At 56.6% G+C, this 18,309-nt stretch overlaps 1 protein-coding gene across 10 annotated transcripts in view; it reads left to right on the top strand.

The window, feature by feature from the left end:
- Positions 1-18,309, top strand: part of CADM1 (cell adhesion molecule 1) — a 101,498-nt gene that overhangs the window by 57,826 nt on the left and 25,363 nt on the right. For all 10 annotated transcript variants that reach the window (XM_065040147.1, XM_065040146.1, XM_065040144.1 and 7 more), the window contains exons 2-6: positions 7,203-7,349; positions 8,149-8,301; positions 10,006-10,143; positions 10,971-11,126; positions 17,639-17,738. In XM_065040147.1, the coding sequence (XP_064896219.1) occupies positions 7,203-7,349; positions 8,149-8,301; positions 10,006-10,143; positions 10,971-11,126; positions 17,639-17,738 (694 nt within the window). The remainder of the gene's footprint in view (positions 1-7,202; positions 7,350-8,148; positions 8,302-10,005; positions 10,144-10,970; positions 11,127-17,638; positions 17,739-18,309) is intronic.

The following is an 18,309-nucleotide window of genomic DNA, read 5'->3' as shown; positions in this document are numbered from 1 at the left end:
AAATTGCTCTAATGGGCTCAGTTTGCGTGTTTTCATTCTTCTCAGGAGAAAACAAGAAATGTTGGGATTTTAAACCAGAACAGGCACAGCAGTATCGGGTGGTGCGCGTTGCTTGTCTTTTCCTTTCTCTACGGTTCGCATCCCTTTCGTGGCAGCTCAAACACACACAGACGCCGCTTTCTCTCGGGCCTCCCACCTGTTGCAGGAACACGGTGGGTCCGTGATGCCGGTGTCGCCGCGCCGGCCGCAGCTCGGCCCCGGGGACCCGCTGCTGCGGTTTTGCCTGCACCAAAGACGGCGGCGAAGGCGCCGGGGCCGTCTCGCTTTCTCGAGGCAGCGTTTTGATAAATGTTGATGAGTTTAACTGTAAAAGTAAATGACACTTTTAGCACGATGTGTGCTTTACCCAGTGCTTAATTATATCTAATGGTGTTGCTTGTAAAAGGCATTTACGGTTTTACTTTTGTTTAAAATGCCAATCTAAACCCCAAGGCCTACGGGCGTTTGTACAAAGATGAAGACTTAATTAAAAACTAAATACAATCATTTTTAAAAGGCGTCTGCAGCTTTAAGAAACATGTGATAAAATCCACCGAAGGCTGGATCAGAAGGGACTGCCTGGAGTTCAGGTGTCCCCGCCGCCGGGGGATTGTATTTGTTTCGTGGCCGCGTTGCTGGCGCAGGAAGGGCGCTGGGCGAACGCCGCTATAAAGTCGCCGTTTCTTTTTGTGAGCGTCTACGGTTTCTTTTCCCATCCTTCCAGCTTTGCCCTTGTCCTGTTCGCCAGCAGACAGGCCCGGGCTGGCCGTTGAAAGGCCGGCGCGAAGGGCGAGCGGGCACCGCGCGAGCCGTGTCCCACGGAGCCGCGTTGCCGGGCTCGGTGCTCTCGCGGCTGGCACGGCCGGCAGCGTGGCGCTTGCACCGTCGCGGCGCTCGCACCGTCGCCCTCCGCCGCTTCTGCAGGTCCAGCCAAAGCGAATCCCAGACATGAACACGGGGAAAATACAAAAGCGCGTTCTGTTTGTCGCAGCGGGAGGAGCTGCTGGGCAGAGGCTGTAGCGAGTAGATTAATGTTTCAAGACGTTACCGTCGGTCCTTTAACACGTCTAAACGCGGTGGGTGCCAGGTCGAGGGCTGGTGCTGCGTTTTTCCCAAGGGCTGCGCCTTCGGGAGCACAGAGCGCTTTATAACTGTGTGGTGCTGTTTGCACGGGTGCCGTTTCCACCCTGGGCGGTGGTTTTCCTGTTGCTTTGTTGTTCGATGGGTTTGCTCGCGGGGTTTAAGTGTCCAAGCTCTCGGTTGGTTGAGCTGGTCAGTGTTTTCCTTTCTTGTTTTCCATAACAGTAAAGCTCTGGATAGAAGTTGTGGGGGTGATTCACTGAAGGCTGACAGAACAACCTCTGCGTCGGGCGCAGCAGGGACAGCGTGGCAGCTCAGAGCACACTGCACGCCGCCTTAGCCAGGGAACGGGGGTTGGCCAGGATACCCCAAGAAAAGTATTGTTTTCCAATCTGTTACCTATTATCCCCCTGTGCTTCGGGACATTTTCTGCAGGTTTGCACATTTTATATTAATTCCATCATTTACTTGTTGCCTGGTGCGGTGGTGGAGCTCAGCACGCCTGGGCGGCTTTACCTCGCGCGGGCAGTGCAGGGAGATCCTTGCCTGAGGAAAGAGATCGGGCTGGTGGTGATCGAAAGTCATTTGGGTGGTGTATAGAAATAAAGGTTTCTTGGGTTTAAAAGAGATTATTAAGCTGCACTTTGTGACAGATGCTGCTGGTTTTCCTCCAAAGCTACGGGTGCCCGTTCAAGCGGGAGCGGCGCCGTCCTCAGTGCCAGCCCCGCGGCACACACGTGGAGGTGACGGGGCAGGTGACAAACCTCAGACACCAGAGTCCCCTCCCGTTGGCAGGGGCTGCCGCAGCTTTCCCCCATGGCACAGGGGACAGGCAGCGGGGGCTGGGGAATCCTGTTCTGGTAACGGGCAGGTCCTGAATGCGCTCGTTGTCTGTGGAACCTGCGCGCTCCCCAGCGCTGCCCCGTCGGCTCGGAACGGAGCGAGTCCCGACAGCGCGGACGTTCCTCCGGTGACGCGGGGTTTGCTTCCCTGGATCTCGGCCGAGTCCTCGGTAGCGATGCAGCTGGAAGATAAAATGCAGATAAGGAGCTCTGTATTAGGGCGGCATTAATAATAAATGAGTGTTGATCCTAATTGAGGATTATTTAAACACACTGGAGGGAGGCAGCAGTCTGCTGGGACGTGTTGGCAAACACCTTCTCTCCCGCGCCGGTGCTGCTGCCGAGCAGCCGCCCTGGCAGGGACACCCGGGGCTGGTTGTGGGGTATCCCTGGCCATGGTGGCTCGGCAGGGACACCCGGGGCTGGTTGTGGGGTGTCCCTGGCCATGGTGGCTCGGCAGGGACACCCGGGGCTGGTTGTGGGGTGTCCCTGGCCATGGTGGCTCGGCAGGGACACGAGGGACAGGTCCCCACCTGACAGAGACCCCGGTGCCCACAGTCTCCCGTGGGGGCCGTGTCCCATCCTGCCTCCCTCTCAAACCCTTCCCAAGAAGATGCTCCTGTCTGCTGCGTGCGAGGAGCTGCTGTCCCGGGGGTGATGCTCCGTAAACCTCTGACCTTACGAGTCTGGAAATAAGTGACCTTTTATTGTCTCACGATGGACTGTCAGCTCCAGAGGCGGCTGCTTCTGTTCCTTCAAAGCTGTTCTATGGTGAGTCAGTTAAACTCCTGGACCGTTCCTATGTAGATGGGACAGATCAAATAAAAGCTGCCCTAGCAACATGTTTTATTTAAGAACTGTCAGAAGGGTTGAGGAACTAGCTCTAAAGCAGGGAAAGTGCAGCACAGCTTTCCCGCGTAGCCGTGGCAGCAGAACACGCAGATGGTGCGTTTAGACAGCGGAAGGTCCGTTGTGGCGAGCGTGACTCAGGATTCCTCCCCCAAATGCTCTGAACCCATGAACTGCAAATATGGTCGCGCTCTGGAAGAGCACATTTCTGGCAATCGTTGTGAATTGCTCTCTGTCACAAGGTTTGGTTGGAAGCGTGGAGTGAGATGGGCAGAGCAACAGGCGTTGTTGCGGAGCGGCGCTGGCGCCGTGAGCTGTGCCGAATTCCCCCGCCCGGCTCCCCGGAGCCTCGTTGGCGCGTCCCCCGGTCAGCGACAGATAGATCGGTATCGATCCCCAGCATCCGCCGCTGACCTTTGAGGGGACAGGCGATGTATGGCCCAGGAGTTTTATCTGTCGGTATCTGGGTAATAGAAAGACAAACGTGACATCTAATCCCAGCGCAGGTGACAGATCGTACATCTGCGCTGCTGTGGTTGCGGGCGATGGGAGGGGAAGGGAGACGCTCTGGGCTGAAAAGCCTTTTGGCCACGAGCACGTTGTTTCTTGTTGTGAAGATCGCCAGAGTTGCAGGCGATGGGTGGATGTGGCGCGGGTGCCGGTTTGCTGGGGCACAGGGACGTGCTGGGGACACGACGGCCCCGTCGGTGCTCTCGGCTCTCTGTGCTTGGGGAACGCCCGGGTAGGTTGGTGGGAGGGGGGCGGTCCTGGGAGCCCCCGGCGCTGGGAGCGCGGGTGTTCGGGCGCAGGGCTGAGCCCCGCAGCCGCTCCGGCAGCTGCACAGCTCGCGTCGGCAGCGCCGCACCGTTCCGCTTACAGACCGGGAGAGAATTCCCCAGCGCCATTTCAGCACGCAGTAATTCACAGATGTTTAAAGTAAATACAGCCTCTGGTGTCAGTTCGGAGCTATTGTCATCTTTTATTCTTTACTCTTTAAGCGAGCAAAGCCCTAAAGGTGGCTACAGCATTTTTTTCCCCACAAATCTAATAGCTGTGCACAACTTGCTTGCATTTGCAGTATATTTTCCTGAAGTGTATGTTTCCTAACACAAACACGCTCCGCACAGCAAGTCATTTTTAGCACGAGCTCGCGTGTCCTCTCTGGAAGGAGGAGAGCGGCCGAGCTGCAGCAGGGAGCCCGGCCCGGCCCTCGTGTGCCCGGGAAACAGGGCTGAGCCGGGGAGCCGGGCGGCGGTGTCCGGCTGCGCCGGGACGGTGAGGCGCCGTGCTGCAGGGCGCCCGCGGCTCTCGGCGCTCCCTGCGTGGGGTTTGCGAAGCGGAGCCGCGGCGTTGCAGATGACAGAGCTGCACAGCACAGTGCAGCCCAAAACAGGATTTTTCTAGAACTCTGTTGTTTGCTGCCATCACCGTCGTTGAAGAGTGAAGAGCTCCTTGCCGTGGGCAGCACGGTTGCTTTGGCTGTGCGGAGTTGGTGGCTGGCCGTGGAGATGTTCAAGAGGGAACAAGAGCTACTTGAATGCAGGAGAGTCTCAGAGATACTTGACTCAGGGTCACGAAACTGGTAATTACTTCTTATTAGAAGAGAAAGTTGCCGTTTCAAAGTGTTGGCTGTAAACCTTGGTGCAAAACAAAGCTTTCCCTGGCGGTGAGGGTGGACGCAGGGCGGCCTTGCTGAGGGGTGTCCGCGTGCCTCGGGGGTCCCATCAGTGCCACGCGGGGGTGGCAGCACTGTGCTGTCCCCACTCTGCACAGCCAAACACGCGTTGAGGGACACGGGCCGGTGCCGGGAGCCACGTCATCGTTCCTTCACCCGTGGAAAGATGTCCTCCAGCGAGCTGCTGGGGACTGATGAGTTGTGGCATTCCAACTGCGTTAATTCTGTGGATTGAACGCCGGGTCATCTTTTCCTTGAGCACCTGAACAAATAGTTTGTGTATCTGCGTGGGTCGTTTCCTTCAACTCCATTTATTAAGAGGGTTTTTTGTTCAGGTGTTGGGACAGTTCCTGTTTGGTTTGTGCCGTGTCCGGCAGCCCGAGCGGGCGGCGCTGCTGCTCGGGACGGGCACCCTGGGGAGGGCGGTGCAGGTGGAAGGTTTTCAGTCTTCCCCTCTTTTCTCCCGGCCGCTGTGCCCCGTCCCGTGTGCTGCCAGCGGAGAAGATTGGAAACGCGAGCAGTGCGTGTGAGCCGCGGTCCCGGGGCTGTGGGGAACTTGTCAGAAACACAATTTGCCCGTCTGTGTCTTACTTTGCAGCCTTAAAAGCGAACGCTGCAGTGGTGTGAGGCAGAAGGGCGTGCAGAAACTAATGGTGTAGGTTCTGGCCAAATTGCTCCTCCGGCTTTGCATCCCTGCACCTTGCATCCAGGAGGCGTAAAGCGCGGTGTTGTTCTCTGCACTGAGTCGAGGCCAGAGCGCTGCTTTGGGTGCTGAAGGGGTTGTTCCCATTGGCGCTGCTCCTCCCCGGTGATTTAAAGTTGCTTCTTGTCACTTCTGTGACTCTGCTGAGTCTCTAAACTTCATTTCCCCTGGTCCTTCCTTTCCTGTTACAGCATACATACTGTCATGCTGTACACGTATCTAGTGCTCCTCAAGATACCCAAGTACTGCCGGTCAATATTGGCCAAGAAACCTCCCGAACCGTTGCCCTGAAGACGGGTCTAAGGAGTCCTGGCTTACTTTATTTTGTGCATCTTTATTTTGGAGCTCGCATCGCTCAGCACGCTCGATGCAGCCACGTCCCGGCGCAAACGGCTTCAGTGGCCTGCACTTCAAATAATTTATTTCTAAATTACTTCTACTGTAATTCTTATTAATTCAAATAGGCTTCTAAGCTGATGTAAAATTCAGCAAATGCGAGGAACAGTTTAATGAATCGAAAATAGGATTGAGTCTTTTAAAGTAAATGTAAAAAAATATGCTAGCAATAATTGCTTAGATGGAAATCGAATCTTAATAGCTTTGTTAATGATTTGTAGGGAATGTTGCGTTTATGAGAACACATCAAGCTGATCCTTGTGCAAGAACCTTTTTTCGGATGGCTTTGATGAAATTACTCCCCAGCAGCCGTTAGGAATGTTTAATGCCTTGGCTGGCACTGATTTCCGGAGGTTGGAGCGCGGTTTGCGCGGCGGCGCCCGGGGTCGGGTCCGGCGCGGGGTGCGGCACCCGGGGTCGGGTCCCGCGCGGGGTGCGGTGCCCGGTGGTGGGTGCAGCGGTGTTTTGTGGGTTGTGGCGGGTTGTGCTGCCCACCATCGTCCCTAATCCGCGGGACGGGCTCTGCGGGGCCGGGGCTCTGTCCGGGCTGTGCTCTTTGCCAACTGCGTTACCGTTCAAACTTCATCAGTCTCGAGAAACTAAATTGATGCCACGAGGGCAGAAAAATGTGCCGAGACTTCAACTTGGTGCCATCAGGCATGGAAAGTGTCTGAGCATTTACCAACCTCCCTTTCCAAGCGATGCAAACTTTCCGTCAAACGTTTATTTCCAAGGCACGTGAGCTGATAGAAGTCAGAAAGAAGGAAGATGGAGGCAAGGCAAGGCGAGAGAAAAAAATAGAGCACAAATAGCATTGCCGTGAGATTCCCGGTGCTTACGGACAAACCGGTGTGCGAAGCGCTTTTCTCACATGCCTGTCCCCTGCATTCTTACAAGTGGAGCAGAGGAGCAGATCTCCCGGCGTGGGGCAGATCTCCCAGCGTGGGGCAGATCTCCTAGCATGCGTGATGCAATGATTCGGCTCATTAGGAGGAGAGTTTTTGAGGTGATGACCTGTAAACGATTGCAAGGCTCCCGCCGCATAATTGCGTCGTTCCTTTTTTCCTGCCTCTGGACATTAATAGCGCCTGCTGATTGCCCGGAGTGAGTAAAAACTGCTTCCCCAAAGTCTGTCTGCCCAAGTCAAAGGATGAATGCTGCTTACGGCCAATTGTTCTTTCAAGGTAATTTAACAAAATCCATCTTTGGAGAGAGGAGGTGGATTTTGGCCGTTTCTGTGTGCGTGGTGCGGACCTCGCTGCCCTGCGGCTGCTGCGGGTGCTGCAGCGTGGAGGGGTGTCCGGCGGGAGCTCGGCCCCGTCCTTTGCTGCTGCTCTGTTTGACACACCCGGAGGGGACGTCCCGGGCCGTTCCTGCGTCACCTGCCCACGCTGCTCCGGCAGAGAACACAGCTTGTTCCTCAGCCGTGCTGGCTGGGAAGGAGCCGGGGTGGTGTGGGCGGAGTGGCCCGTGGGTCGTGCCCGTGGGTCGTGCCGGTGGGTGGTGCTGCCGGCGCGTTGTGCAGGAGCACCCGGCGGTGCTGGAGCTCGGCGTCACCAAACACGAGGCGCTGGCGTCACGTCTGATCTCGTGATCTCGCCTCTGCTCTCTCCCGCAGGTGTCGGTCAGAATTTGGTGACGGAAGACGTGACGGTGGTGGAGGGAGACGTCGCCACCATCAGCTGCCGAGTGAAGAACAGCGACGACTCGGTGATTCAGCTCCTGAACCCCAACAGACAAACGATTTATTTCAGAGACTTCAGACGTGAGTTTCCTCGTTGGGCAGCGGCTCCTCCTGCGCTGCTTGCACTCGGGAGATCTCCTCTTTTAATGTAGCACCAGACTCTTGAAGTTTAGTCAGTGGTTTAGAGGGTAGATCAGGCAGGCAATCATAATCCTTCTCCTTAATGGAAACCTCGATGGTCGCCTTTAAAAGTCGGACTGTCGTACTTTGTAGATAGGAATTGATTGTAGTAATTCAGGGAATTGCAGTTGAGTGCCAAATATTTAGCTGACACAAACAAATAGAACAGGGCAGCACCGAGGCACTGAGTGTTCTCCAGGGTAACCCGTTTGGGTCCAGGTTTCTGTATGACCATGCCGGATCTGGCGCGGAGGGGCCTGGCTGTGCCTGCTGTGCCAGCAGGGTTGGAAAACCTCCATTTCCAAATTCTTGACAGAATTTGGGCAGCGGCTACTGGTCAGGTGCAGATGTTAAACCGTGCTTGTCCCAGTTCTGTATCTTTCATGCTGTCCACTGACTGTGTACAGTCGGAAATGGGGCCGTGTAGAAATGTGTTCTCACAATAACCATTTCACCTGTGTGTCCCTGAGCCACCTGATAATAAAACCAGCCCAAAGATTCGATGCTATGCTCAGTGATTTGCTCGTGTTGATTCTTTGTAATGGTCTGAGAGCAGAAGTACTGTATAGGTCCAGCCGTTAGGTCAGGAGCGGGATGGGGAGCAGTTGGGACGCGTGGGGCGCTGGTCTGGCTGCCCCGGCTGTTTGTACCGGCGCGCGGCTCTGCGGTGCGGTGTCCTGAGCGTGTCCTTGCTCCGCAGCGCTCAAGGACAGCCGCTTCCAGCTGGTGAACTTCTCCAACAGCGAGCTGCGCGTGTCCCTGACCAACGTCTCCATCTCCGACGAGGGCCGGTACTTCTGCCAGCTCTACACCGACCCGCCGCAGGAGATCTACACCACCATCACCGTGCTGGGTGAGCGCCGCGCCCGGAGCCCCTCTGCCGCAGCGTGTCCCCGCTCCCGGCCCCTGGGCGGCTCCCTGCAGGGGCTGCGAGGCTTTCCAGCGGGTGGGGTTCAGTGCAGACAGCCCGGAGGACGGGAGACCGTGCTGCCGCTGCTCCCGAGTGTCCCAGTGCATCCTTGGGCTTCTCCAGCTGCTCCCGCGCCGGCAGCAGCGTCGGTGCAGCCCCGGGCTCGGCAGAGCTCGGCGGGGCCGGAGCGGCCTCCCCGTGTCCCCTCGGTTGGCTTTAGGGTGACAGACAATGCGATTCTGGGGAAAGGGAAGTTGTGGGGTTGTGTCTCGCACAGTGACGTGAGAAAGAAGTCAGCCAGAAAGGAAAAGCTGTAGAAAACGGCTTTCAATAATTATCTAATACGCAGAGGGAAAATAAATTAACGTGAATGCTTCGTGGCGCAGTAGAGCTGCTTGGTTTGTGAATGAGTGCTTTCGGTAATCAGACCGCTCCGATCACACACTGAATCTTTTCTTCCCAAACCTGGGGATTTGTGTGATGCCGTTTTGATGAGCAGTGACAGCGTCTTTGGCATCTGTGATGTTCCGTAAGGTCAAATATTACCACGAGCTTTGCTGGTGAGCATCCCGGCACGGTCACCATGCTAAGGCATTGGAAATAACGGTACTTAGTGTATTCACCTATACGCCAGCGCTGTGTCTCTCAACGGGGAGACAAAACAGGCCAAGGATCACTCATCTTCGCTGGTCTTGACTCGCTAATGAGGAGGAAAAGGGCCGGGCGGGGAGCGCTCCCGGTGCGGCGCTTCCCTCTCCCGCGCGCTTTCATGTCTGCCGTGGCACGATATGTAGATTTATTCATGCTTAATTGGAACATGTGAAAATCTCAAATATGTAGCCCGTTCTGTTCTTGTTAGAGAAAAGCCACAAGTGACTAATTAGTCCATTTGATCATCTGGATGGTATTTATACGTATTTGTTCATCATTAGCTCAAAAACCTGTTAGTCACATTTGAACTATGCAGTTGCTTAATCACACTGATCAGAGCAAAGTTGAGTTTCCTCTGGAAGTTCTGGGTTTGTTCTGAAACTGCACGAACTCTGGCGATGGCTCTCGCTGGTTTTTGGGTCCCCAGCCCCCGGGCTCCCGTGGGCAGAGGTTCCTTCCCTCCGTGTCACGGTGCTTAAGGCCGGTTGTCACATCTCGGGGTCACCCCCCTGAAGCTCTCGCCTGCTTCTGGGTGTTGCCGGGTTGTTTTTGACTGGGCGCAGCCCCCCGGCTCCGTGTCTGAGGAGCGGCCGGTGCCCGGGCCAGCGGCACACGGGGGTGTCTGTGCCGCAGAGCTCTGTCCGCTCTGGGAACCGTTTTGTCCCTGGTTCCCAGTGCCGATCCCAACCGTCAGCTCGTGCGTCTCCTCTCCGTGCTCCCTGAACGGTGCCTGCTCGCGAGAGAACAGCAGTCACACGTTTGAGAAGTAATAATTTGCGAAGCTACGATGATTATTGGGTGGAGAATGGAAGTGCTTACTCTGATTACTGTGAAACCGCCCATCAAAGGGTTTCATCGATTGAAAGATCAAATAAATGCTGGGGGCTGGTCTCCTCTAGGAGATTTTATGGGTTTTCCTGAAGGCTTTGTCTTGTGTTAGTGGTGAAAAAATGGCTTTTTCATCAAGTACGTGTCGTGTTGATTTGTCCTTTGTAGTCCCGCCACGCAACTTGGTCATTGACATCCAGAAAGAAATCGCCGTCGAAGGAGAAGAGATCGAGCTGAACTGCACCGCCATGGCCAGCAGACCCGCCACCACCATCAGGTGGTTCAAAGGCAACAAGGAGCTCACCGGTACGCGATCCGCCGTCACCGGCTCTGTTCACGCAGCACAAAGTTACCCGAGACAAGCGGAGCGAGCTGCTTTAGACGGCAGCTCGGGAGCAGAGGAGCGCGTGGCCCCGCGGCTCTACCGCGGCGGGGCCGGGCTGCGGTTCGTCCCATCCCTGCAGTCACCTTGGCTGTGCCTGCGCTGCAGTTCTGCGCTGCTGCGTGTTGCTCTCTACCCGCTTTTAGCTCCAAGTAGGATCATCTAGCTCGGGGCTGCAAAGACTTGCAATTCACCTTCACGTCCAGCTCTCTTGTTTAGAGAGCGTTGTCTCCGTTCAGCTGAATGTTCAATTGCGATGGGTCTCTCAGCTCCCCGGGCCCGGTCGCTCCTGGTGTTTGCACATTCCGCTCACTGACTCTGATCGCCCGTGACGTGCCGTTGGTTTAAGTCCATGGAGCTGTGAGCTGGGTTGACAACACCTTTGTCCTCTCCCGGGGCCGCGGCGCTGCCGGGCTCTCCGTGGCAGCCCAGACTCGTTACCGGAGCTGGTTTCTGTGCCGGGCGCTGTGGATCCGTTGGGCAGCACGTCCCAAGTGGCGCTTCGGCGGCCGCCGCGGCCGTTCCCTCCCAGCGCAGCGCTGCCGAAACGCCCCAGCCTGTCGATACTGCCCGTAATGCCGCTAATCTGGTTAATCGCTTTGCCAGCCTATTGTCGATTCGGGAGCGGGAGGGGATTTGTAGCTCCATCGATTGCGGGCTGTGGGGATTTGGGGAGGCGCCAGGGGATTGTTAAGCGTGGTTTAATTGGCGCGGGGTTGCCGTGCCCAGCGCAGCTCTCGCCCTCCCGCAGGCAAGTCGGAGGTGGAGCAGTGGTCCGACATGTACACGGTGACCAGCCAGCTGCTGCTCAAGGTGGCCCGCGAGGACGACGGCGTCCCCGTCATCTGCCTGGTGGATCACCCCGCCGTCAAGGACTTGCAGACACAGCGCTACCTGGAAGTCATGTGTGAGTAGCAGCACTTCTAATGCTCTTTCCGTGTGAAACTGTCTGCTCTGGAGTTCGGGAGCTCCTCGCGATGTGGGGAAATTACAGCATAGCTGGGGTTTATATCCTGTTATGTAAAAACTGAAATCCAAGCGCTGGGTACCAGTTCACGGGCTGAACCACGGCTTTTCCCAGCCCTTCTGCAAACCCATAAATACGTACTTTCCTTCTCTTAAGGAATCACTTTCTGTACATAGAATTTGTGCCACCAAAGGTTCCTGGCTGGGCTTTATCATTGTCAGAACAGATTAAATCTCAGTGGTTTTCTTTTAGCAACCTACATATCCCTTGAAAAGCGCTTCTCTGCTGCTGCCCCAACACCACGGGCCCTGCTGCGAGTTTACCCGCAGAACCTCGGTGCCCTGCAACGGAAACTCAATCTTGTGTGTTGTGAACGTACCGCACCAGCTCGTTTCCTAAATCAGAGGAACAGGAGTTACATGGGGTCTGCAGTAACAGCCCCGATGAGGGCCAGGGCATTTTCTGTAATGCCCCCGAGGTGTTCAGTGTTAATAACGCATTTCGCTCCATGTAGGACCCGCTCTGCTGGTTCTCAGGGCTCGGGAGCAGGTACCCGAGACCACCCGGTGTCCCAAGGTGCCCACCTGGGCCTGTATTGCTTTATTTCATCTGCTTCATTATGTAGTTTCATTATGAACATCTTGGTTACAATTCTCCTATCTCTGAAACTAGCAGGAAATAATGTTCCTGTAATGAGGAAAACAGCACTGATCAGATACCACCTAAATTGGCAGATACTGGATTTCTTGCAACTGTGCTGATGTGTAATTCATTTATGCAAACTTAATGTCCATTAACATTTCTTGTAGAGCTCCATTAGCTTTAATAATACATTAGCACCTTGGTGAGGCTTGATCAAATACTTAACGCGGGGGGAGGAAGATCCCATCTCCCCTGGCACGTGGAGGTGTTGGAATCCGGCCGGGTTCCTTCCCCTTGGTTGGAAGGGCGTCCGTGAACCTTCAGGCTTCCTTCCAGCAGCCCCTGACGTCCCGGTCGTTTAATGGGGCACGAGGCGCCGCTGTTTCTGCAAAAAAACGAACGGCCTTTTTTCCCATTCCTCTCAAATCAGCCCTTCTCGCCGACCGTGCTTTGCAGCCTCTGCGGGCTCCCCGTGCGGGAGGCAGAGCGCGGGTTTGGCTGTGGTTATCCTGGTTAGCTGTGGTTATCCTGGTTAGCTGTGGTTATCCTGGTTAGCCGTGGTTATCCTGGTTAGCTCTGGTTATCCTGGTTAGCTGTGGTTATCCTGGTTACCCTGGTTAGCCGTGGTTATCCTGGTTAGCTGTGGCCCACGTTTCCGCCCTTAGCGCTGCTTTCAGCGTCCCTCGGTGTGTCCCGGAGCTGCCGGTTGGAGCGCAGCCAGCATGGAGCCCCCGCGGGAGGGATGAGCGGGACAAGGGGGTTCAGTTTGCTCTTGGGCTCGGGTCTGAACCAAACTCATGAGAAGCCGTGCGGTGTCTGCGCGGGGAGGTGGCGGCGCTGCGCGGGGCTGCCGGGGGGCAGAGCAGATGGCTGCAGCGGTGCGGCGGCAGAGCGCCCCGTGCGTCACAGCCGCGCGCTCCCGGCGATCAGCGGCGCCCGGGCTCCGTGCGCTGGAGCGGGGCCAGACGGCGGCATTTGGTACCCGCTGCTGATCCGCAGCGCGGGGGACGTGGCTGATTTGGAGCAGCCGGGCAAAGCTGCGGCCGCACCGCTCCCGTGTTTCCTCACGCCGCCCCTCTCGCCTCCTCTCCTGCGGATCGTGCCCGTTCCCGCCCAGCGCATCCTCCTCGTCAAACAGCAGCAGCGCACGGGCAGTTGTTTTTCTCGGCAACGTTTTATTTTTCTGCGCTTAACGTATCCAGCTTGGGGATGAGACGCGTTGGGGAAGGGCGGGAGGATGATGGATGGAGCCTTCTCACATAATGAGGTGGTTTTGGTCTGACCAAGTTGCAGAGTAGGAAGAGGTTTTTCTAACATGCAGCTCAAGAGTTTGGTTGGTTTTTCAGAACATGAAACAACCGCGTAGTTCGCGGAGCGGGGAGGGGAGGGCCGAGCCGTTCCTGTCACGGGTCGGTCCAGCCAGCCGCCTGGCAAGGGACAGGCCCGAGCGCGCTGCGCCCCTGCGGGCGGGCGGTCTCACAAAGCCGGGCTTCCCAAGGCTGCGCTCCACGCCGCAGCCCTTCCCCAGCACAGCCCGCGCTGCCGGGCCCGACTGCCGCCTCGGCCGCGGCTCCGGAACGTTCCGCAGCACAGGGGGCACAGGCGGGTGGCGCGTCCTCCCGTCCAAGTGCGGGCCTCGCCTCTCTTTAAGGTGATTTTCTCCAAGCTAGGCATGTCAACAGTTTCAGGTAAATGAGGACCTCAAGTGTCACTGGCAATCTGGAGCGTTAGTGCCTCAGCTCGCGTAGAGGTGTTGCTGAGAACGTGTATTTATTTCACTGAAATGTTCTCCTCTGACACAGAAAGAAAGGTGCAGAAATTAAAGTCTGCGAAGTGACCTACTTCACTCCGTCTTACAAACCCTTTACAGCCGGGCGGAACAGCAGGCGTGCTGCGTTACCTGAGGAGCTGCGGTGGAACGGGCCGACCCTCGTTCCCAGCTGACCTGTCGGCGAGCGCGCAGCTCGTGCTGCGGCAGCGGAGCAGCCGGACCGGCCCCGCGGCTCCGTCGTGCCGCTCACGGGTGAGCCGGCGGTGGCGCATGCGCCGCACCGTGGCCCTCGGCGGCCGCAGGGTGCACGTGGACGGGGCCGTTATTGGAATGAGACGCCCGGGACGGCGTCAGAACGTCCCCGCTCGCCCGCAGCCGCTCGCTCTCTGCCGTCCAGCCCGGCCAGCGAGGGATGAAGGGCCGGTGCCTGGAGTGTAATTTTAGAAAGGAAATGAAGCAACAAAATGCATTAAAAGATCATTAAGGAGCTGAGTGGAACCAGACATTCTCGGAGACATTTAAGTTCGGCCTTTGTGGCACTTTTCCGTATCTCATTACGTGGTGCGGGAAGTGGAAGTGTCAGAGTCTTGATCTGGCATTTTCTCTGGGTGGGTATTTTTTTGGCTTTTCTGAAGTTATAATTAATTGCACATTCGTTTTTATAGTATCTACATGTGTACTTCTAAAATATGCACCGATGGAATCTATTTCAGCCTCTGCTGTTATTAATACAACGGGAGAATTCTTTGCACCCAATCATGTTAAAATTGGCCATACATGCCGTCCCATCTCCGATAATCCTGGTATTTCTATCGAGTACAAGTATTAATTGCATAGTATGCAGTGAAGTGATTAACATCAGTGTGATTTATCATCTGGAGATTTCTATAAGACGAATCAGTGCGAATTTGTTCAGCGGGGCGGTGACCCCTTCAGAAACTTTCATTTAAAGGTGGTTTGTTTTTTCTTTTGGTAACTATGAAAAGCACCACAACCAGCCAAGTGTCGAGTTATTGGATTTTCTGGGGCATTAGCCACTCTTGTTTGTGATATTTCCCAGTTGGGTGCTCGTTTGCAAGCTCGTTAAAGGGGTTTTCAGGGAGGAAGGAGCACACGCGCAGGGCCGGACTCTGCCGCTCCCGGCGCTGAGCGGCACCAGGTTAGTGCGGGACGCAGCACGAAGCAGACAGAGAAGCAGCAGCACGAACCCCGAGCAGAGCCCCGTGTCCTGGACACTGCCCGTACGCTGCTTGTCTTCCCCATCCCTGCTTTTGTGTGTTTTCCCCCCAAAACACAGGAAGGCGGCTTTCGGCTGCGTTCCGACCTCAGCTGGGAGCGCGGCGGCCGGAGGGGTTGGGGGTTTGGTGCTGATGGGCGGCTGAGGGTCAGGAGCCACCTGTGCTTTAGAGGTGTTTCCCGGAGTGGTTCTGCTGTTTAACGGCTGTTGCGGTGCGGGTTTTGTTGGAGCGGGCAGGTCGCGGCATTGCAGGAGCCGCTCGCTCGCTGCTGGGCGCGGAGCTGCGGGTGCGACGGTTCCGCTGGGCGCGGTTGGCCTGGCCCCGCAGAGCGCGGACAGCAAAGCTGCGCAGGTTCTGTGCAGCAGCTCGTCGCAGCCCCCGTGCCCGGTGGAATGGCTGGATGAGACCGCGGAGCTCCTGATGAGAGGAGATGGGCGGAAATAATGGGCTTAGGGCTCCGCGAGGCTCCGGCCTCGGCGTAGCGCGGTGTCTCGGCTGATTAATGACATCTAAGCGCTATCGATGGAGCGCACACTTAAATGGATTAAGAAATCACTAACTGGCAGATCTGAAAGGATGGTCATTAGGGACTAATCAGCAAGCGATGGTATTTTTAGAGCAAGTGCGCCGGACGGTGCTGGGCCTGACGCTGCTCAGCGCCCCCATGAATCGCCCCAGCTCGTACAAAGTCACCGTTAACAGCAGCTGCCGATGGCACAGGGGCTGGGCTGGGAGCTAACGGGGAGAACTGGGACACGCACTGAACAACAGGAGCGGGTCTGGGCCGGGCTGCACGCAACGTGGGCATCGAGCGGGGATGGGGACAGGATGGGGATGGGGACAGGATGGGGACAGGGACAGGACGGGGATGGGGACAGGATGGGGACAGGACGGGGACGGCTGCAGCTCCCGTGCCGGCAGACACGCAGTAGCTGCTTGTGACAGAAATCTCATCAACCACAGAATGGGCTTGTAATAAGTTTTTCAAATTGGTTGCTGCTACAGCGTAACCTTTAGACTGCTGGTATTTAACCTTGTATATCACTCTTAGCTTTTGAATGAATTTAGCTTAATAAAGGTGCCTTATTAAATTACTGGGCTGTTTTTTTAAGCTGCTAGGAATAGGCATACTAGGAAATAGCTTTGGGTTGTTAGATCTAATTGGCCGCCAGTGCAGTGTGTAGCGGCTCAGTCGCATAGGTGCGAGTGTGTGTTTGTGCGCAGTCACCCGGCGGTGTGGAGCCCCGAAGTTCCCGGTGCCGGGTCCGGCTGTGGGAACGCTCGCGGTACAAGCTCGGCTGCTGCTCGCCCCGATCGCGGGGACGGCCCCGGCCCCGGCTGTGCGGCGCGGCTGGAACCCGCCTTGTGGTAGCAAAGCGGGTCATAGGTGGCAAAGCGCTAGTCCAGGCCTTGGGAGCCGTCCCAGCTTTACCAGGAGAGGCTGCAGAGACATTCGCAGAGCCTGCTCGGCACAGGGCGCCGCGGCTTCGTGTTCCCACGGATATGGGGCTCAAAAGGTTTTCTGCTCTGCCCGCAGCACGGGGAATAACGGCACCGTGTTCCTGGCACGGGCGCGGAGGTGCTGCCGCAAAGCAAATAATAAATGGCAAGCAGATGGCCGGGGGGGTGGGAATGGTGAATGAGAGCGGGGAGCCTGAGCGCGGCGTTTAAGCTGCTGCCTGTGATTTACTTGCTGCACAGCACTAGTTCAACCCGCCTGCCCGCGTTGGTGCAGCCTGCGCGAGCTCCTGGCGCGGCCCCGCGTCACACGCAGCTCCGCAGCGTTGTCACCCCGCGCTCGGCTTCCCTGGGCTGCTCCCAGCCGTGCTGGGGCCCCCAGGGACCCTGGTTCCCCAGCTCACACCCGCCACGGACCGGTTGCTGCCCCGTCTCCATTTGGCACGTGCAGAGCAGGAGCCGTGTTTGGGTGACCCTGGAACGTGAGCCATGTTTTGGGGACCCTGGAGCATGACCGATGTTTTGGGGACAGTGAAACGTGAGCCGTGTTTGGGGGATGCTGCAGCATGACCCATGTTTTGGGGACGCCGGCTCCCCGAGCATCCCCGTCCCCTCTGCAGCCCGCGGAGCCGCCGAGTTCTGCTGCGAGGAGCATCTGTGGTGGGGATTAGGTTGGAAAATGTTTGTGCTGTAGTCATCTCAGGAGAGGATTTACTCGTGGAGCTTATTCCATTACTGAAAATTATGAGAGTTTAAATTGGTTAAATCCTGACACGCATCTTTTTTTTCTAATCTCTATTATTCTGTAGGAAGCATGTTAATGAGTTAAACACAGTTAATAAAATGCAGCAAGCCAATATTTTTGGTAGCAGTTACTCTCAAAGGTAATAGAAACATTTAAATGGCTTCAACCTTTATGCATACTGATTTTTTTGCCTTCCTTTGTTCCTTACAGTTGAGTAAATTCCTGAAAAATATATATGGCTTAATGGCATTTGTAGCATTGAATTGATTTCTTGCTCTGGTAATGTTTTAGCTACAGCTTCGATTGTGTTTCCAGCCTGTGTTTCAGCTGCAGCAGGTGATGAAGTTTTTAATTGTGGACTCTAGGTTTGTGGCTTTTCTTCTTCCTGCAGGGTCTCGCTGAAGTGTTTCCGAGCTGCCTCCCTAACTACAACGCTTTAATTCTCTGGTTATTTTAGGATTTAGCGGAGCTCTGTTTGGACGCACTGAAATCTTCTGTTGCGGAAGCAGCGGCGCCGGCGGCCGCGACGCGTTGTCTCTAACAGCGTCTCAGCAGCCCAGCGCCGTCCCCGCTCACCTGTGCCGTTCTTGTCCCGCAGATAAGCCCCAGGTGCGGGTGTCTCAGAACTACCCGGTGCAAGGCCTGACGCGGGAGGGCGAGCCGCTGGAGCTGACCTGCGCCGCCTTCGGGAAGCCACAGTAAGTGGGCCCTCGGGGAGGGGACGCGCGGCGGCTCCGGGTGCCGTTCCCTGCGAGGGCGGTGGAACGGGGTGCAAACAGACGCTCTCTGCACCCGAGCGCCCGCTGCGTGGTCAGGACGCGTGTTTCCGTTTGCACGGGCTCCCGCGTGGCGCGCGGGGAGCGATTTCCCCGGCGGAGCTGCCGGGTCGCACGCAGCGAGGCCTCGGGTGCAGACGGGAATGGCCATTGTGTGCGATTACTGTGCCGCACGAGGGGACCCCCGGGGTGATCCCTGCGGGGGTTCCCTGTGGGTGACCCCGAGGCGCGCCGGTCCCAGAGCTCCCCTGGCGCCAGGGTGCTGCGCGCTGGCCGCCGCGGAGCGGGTCCCTCAGGTAAGGCAGCCCGTCTGCTCACACTGACCACGCGATGATTTTCCTGCCTTTTCCGTGCCCTGTGTGGTTTCTATGAAACGCAGGTTTGATTCTCTCTCCTGTTCTGGCCATGCCCTCGAGGCTCGCTCACGTAGCTGCAGAAATGTGTGCATCAGGAAGGTCCTGGCGAGGGAGGGCAGCTCTTCTTCCACACTTCC

Source organism: Columba livia, chromosome 24 (genome assembly GCF_036013475.1).
Source record: "Columba livia isolate bColLiv1 breed racing homer chromosome 24, bColLiv1.pat.W.v2, whole genome shotgun sequence".
In the NCBI taxonomy this organism is placed as follows: Eukaryota; Metazoa; Chordata; class Aves; order Columbiformes; family Columbidae; genus Columba; species Columba livia.
This window is presented reverse-complemented; position numbering and strand designations above follow the sequence as displayed.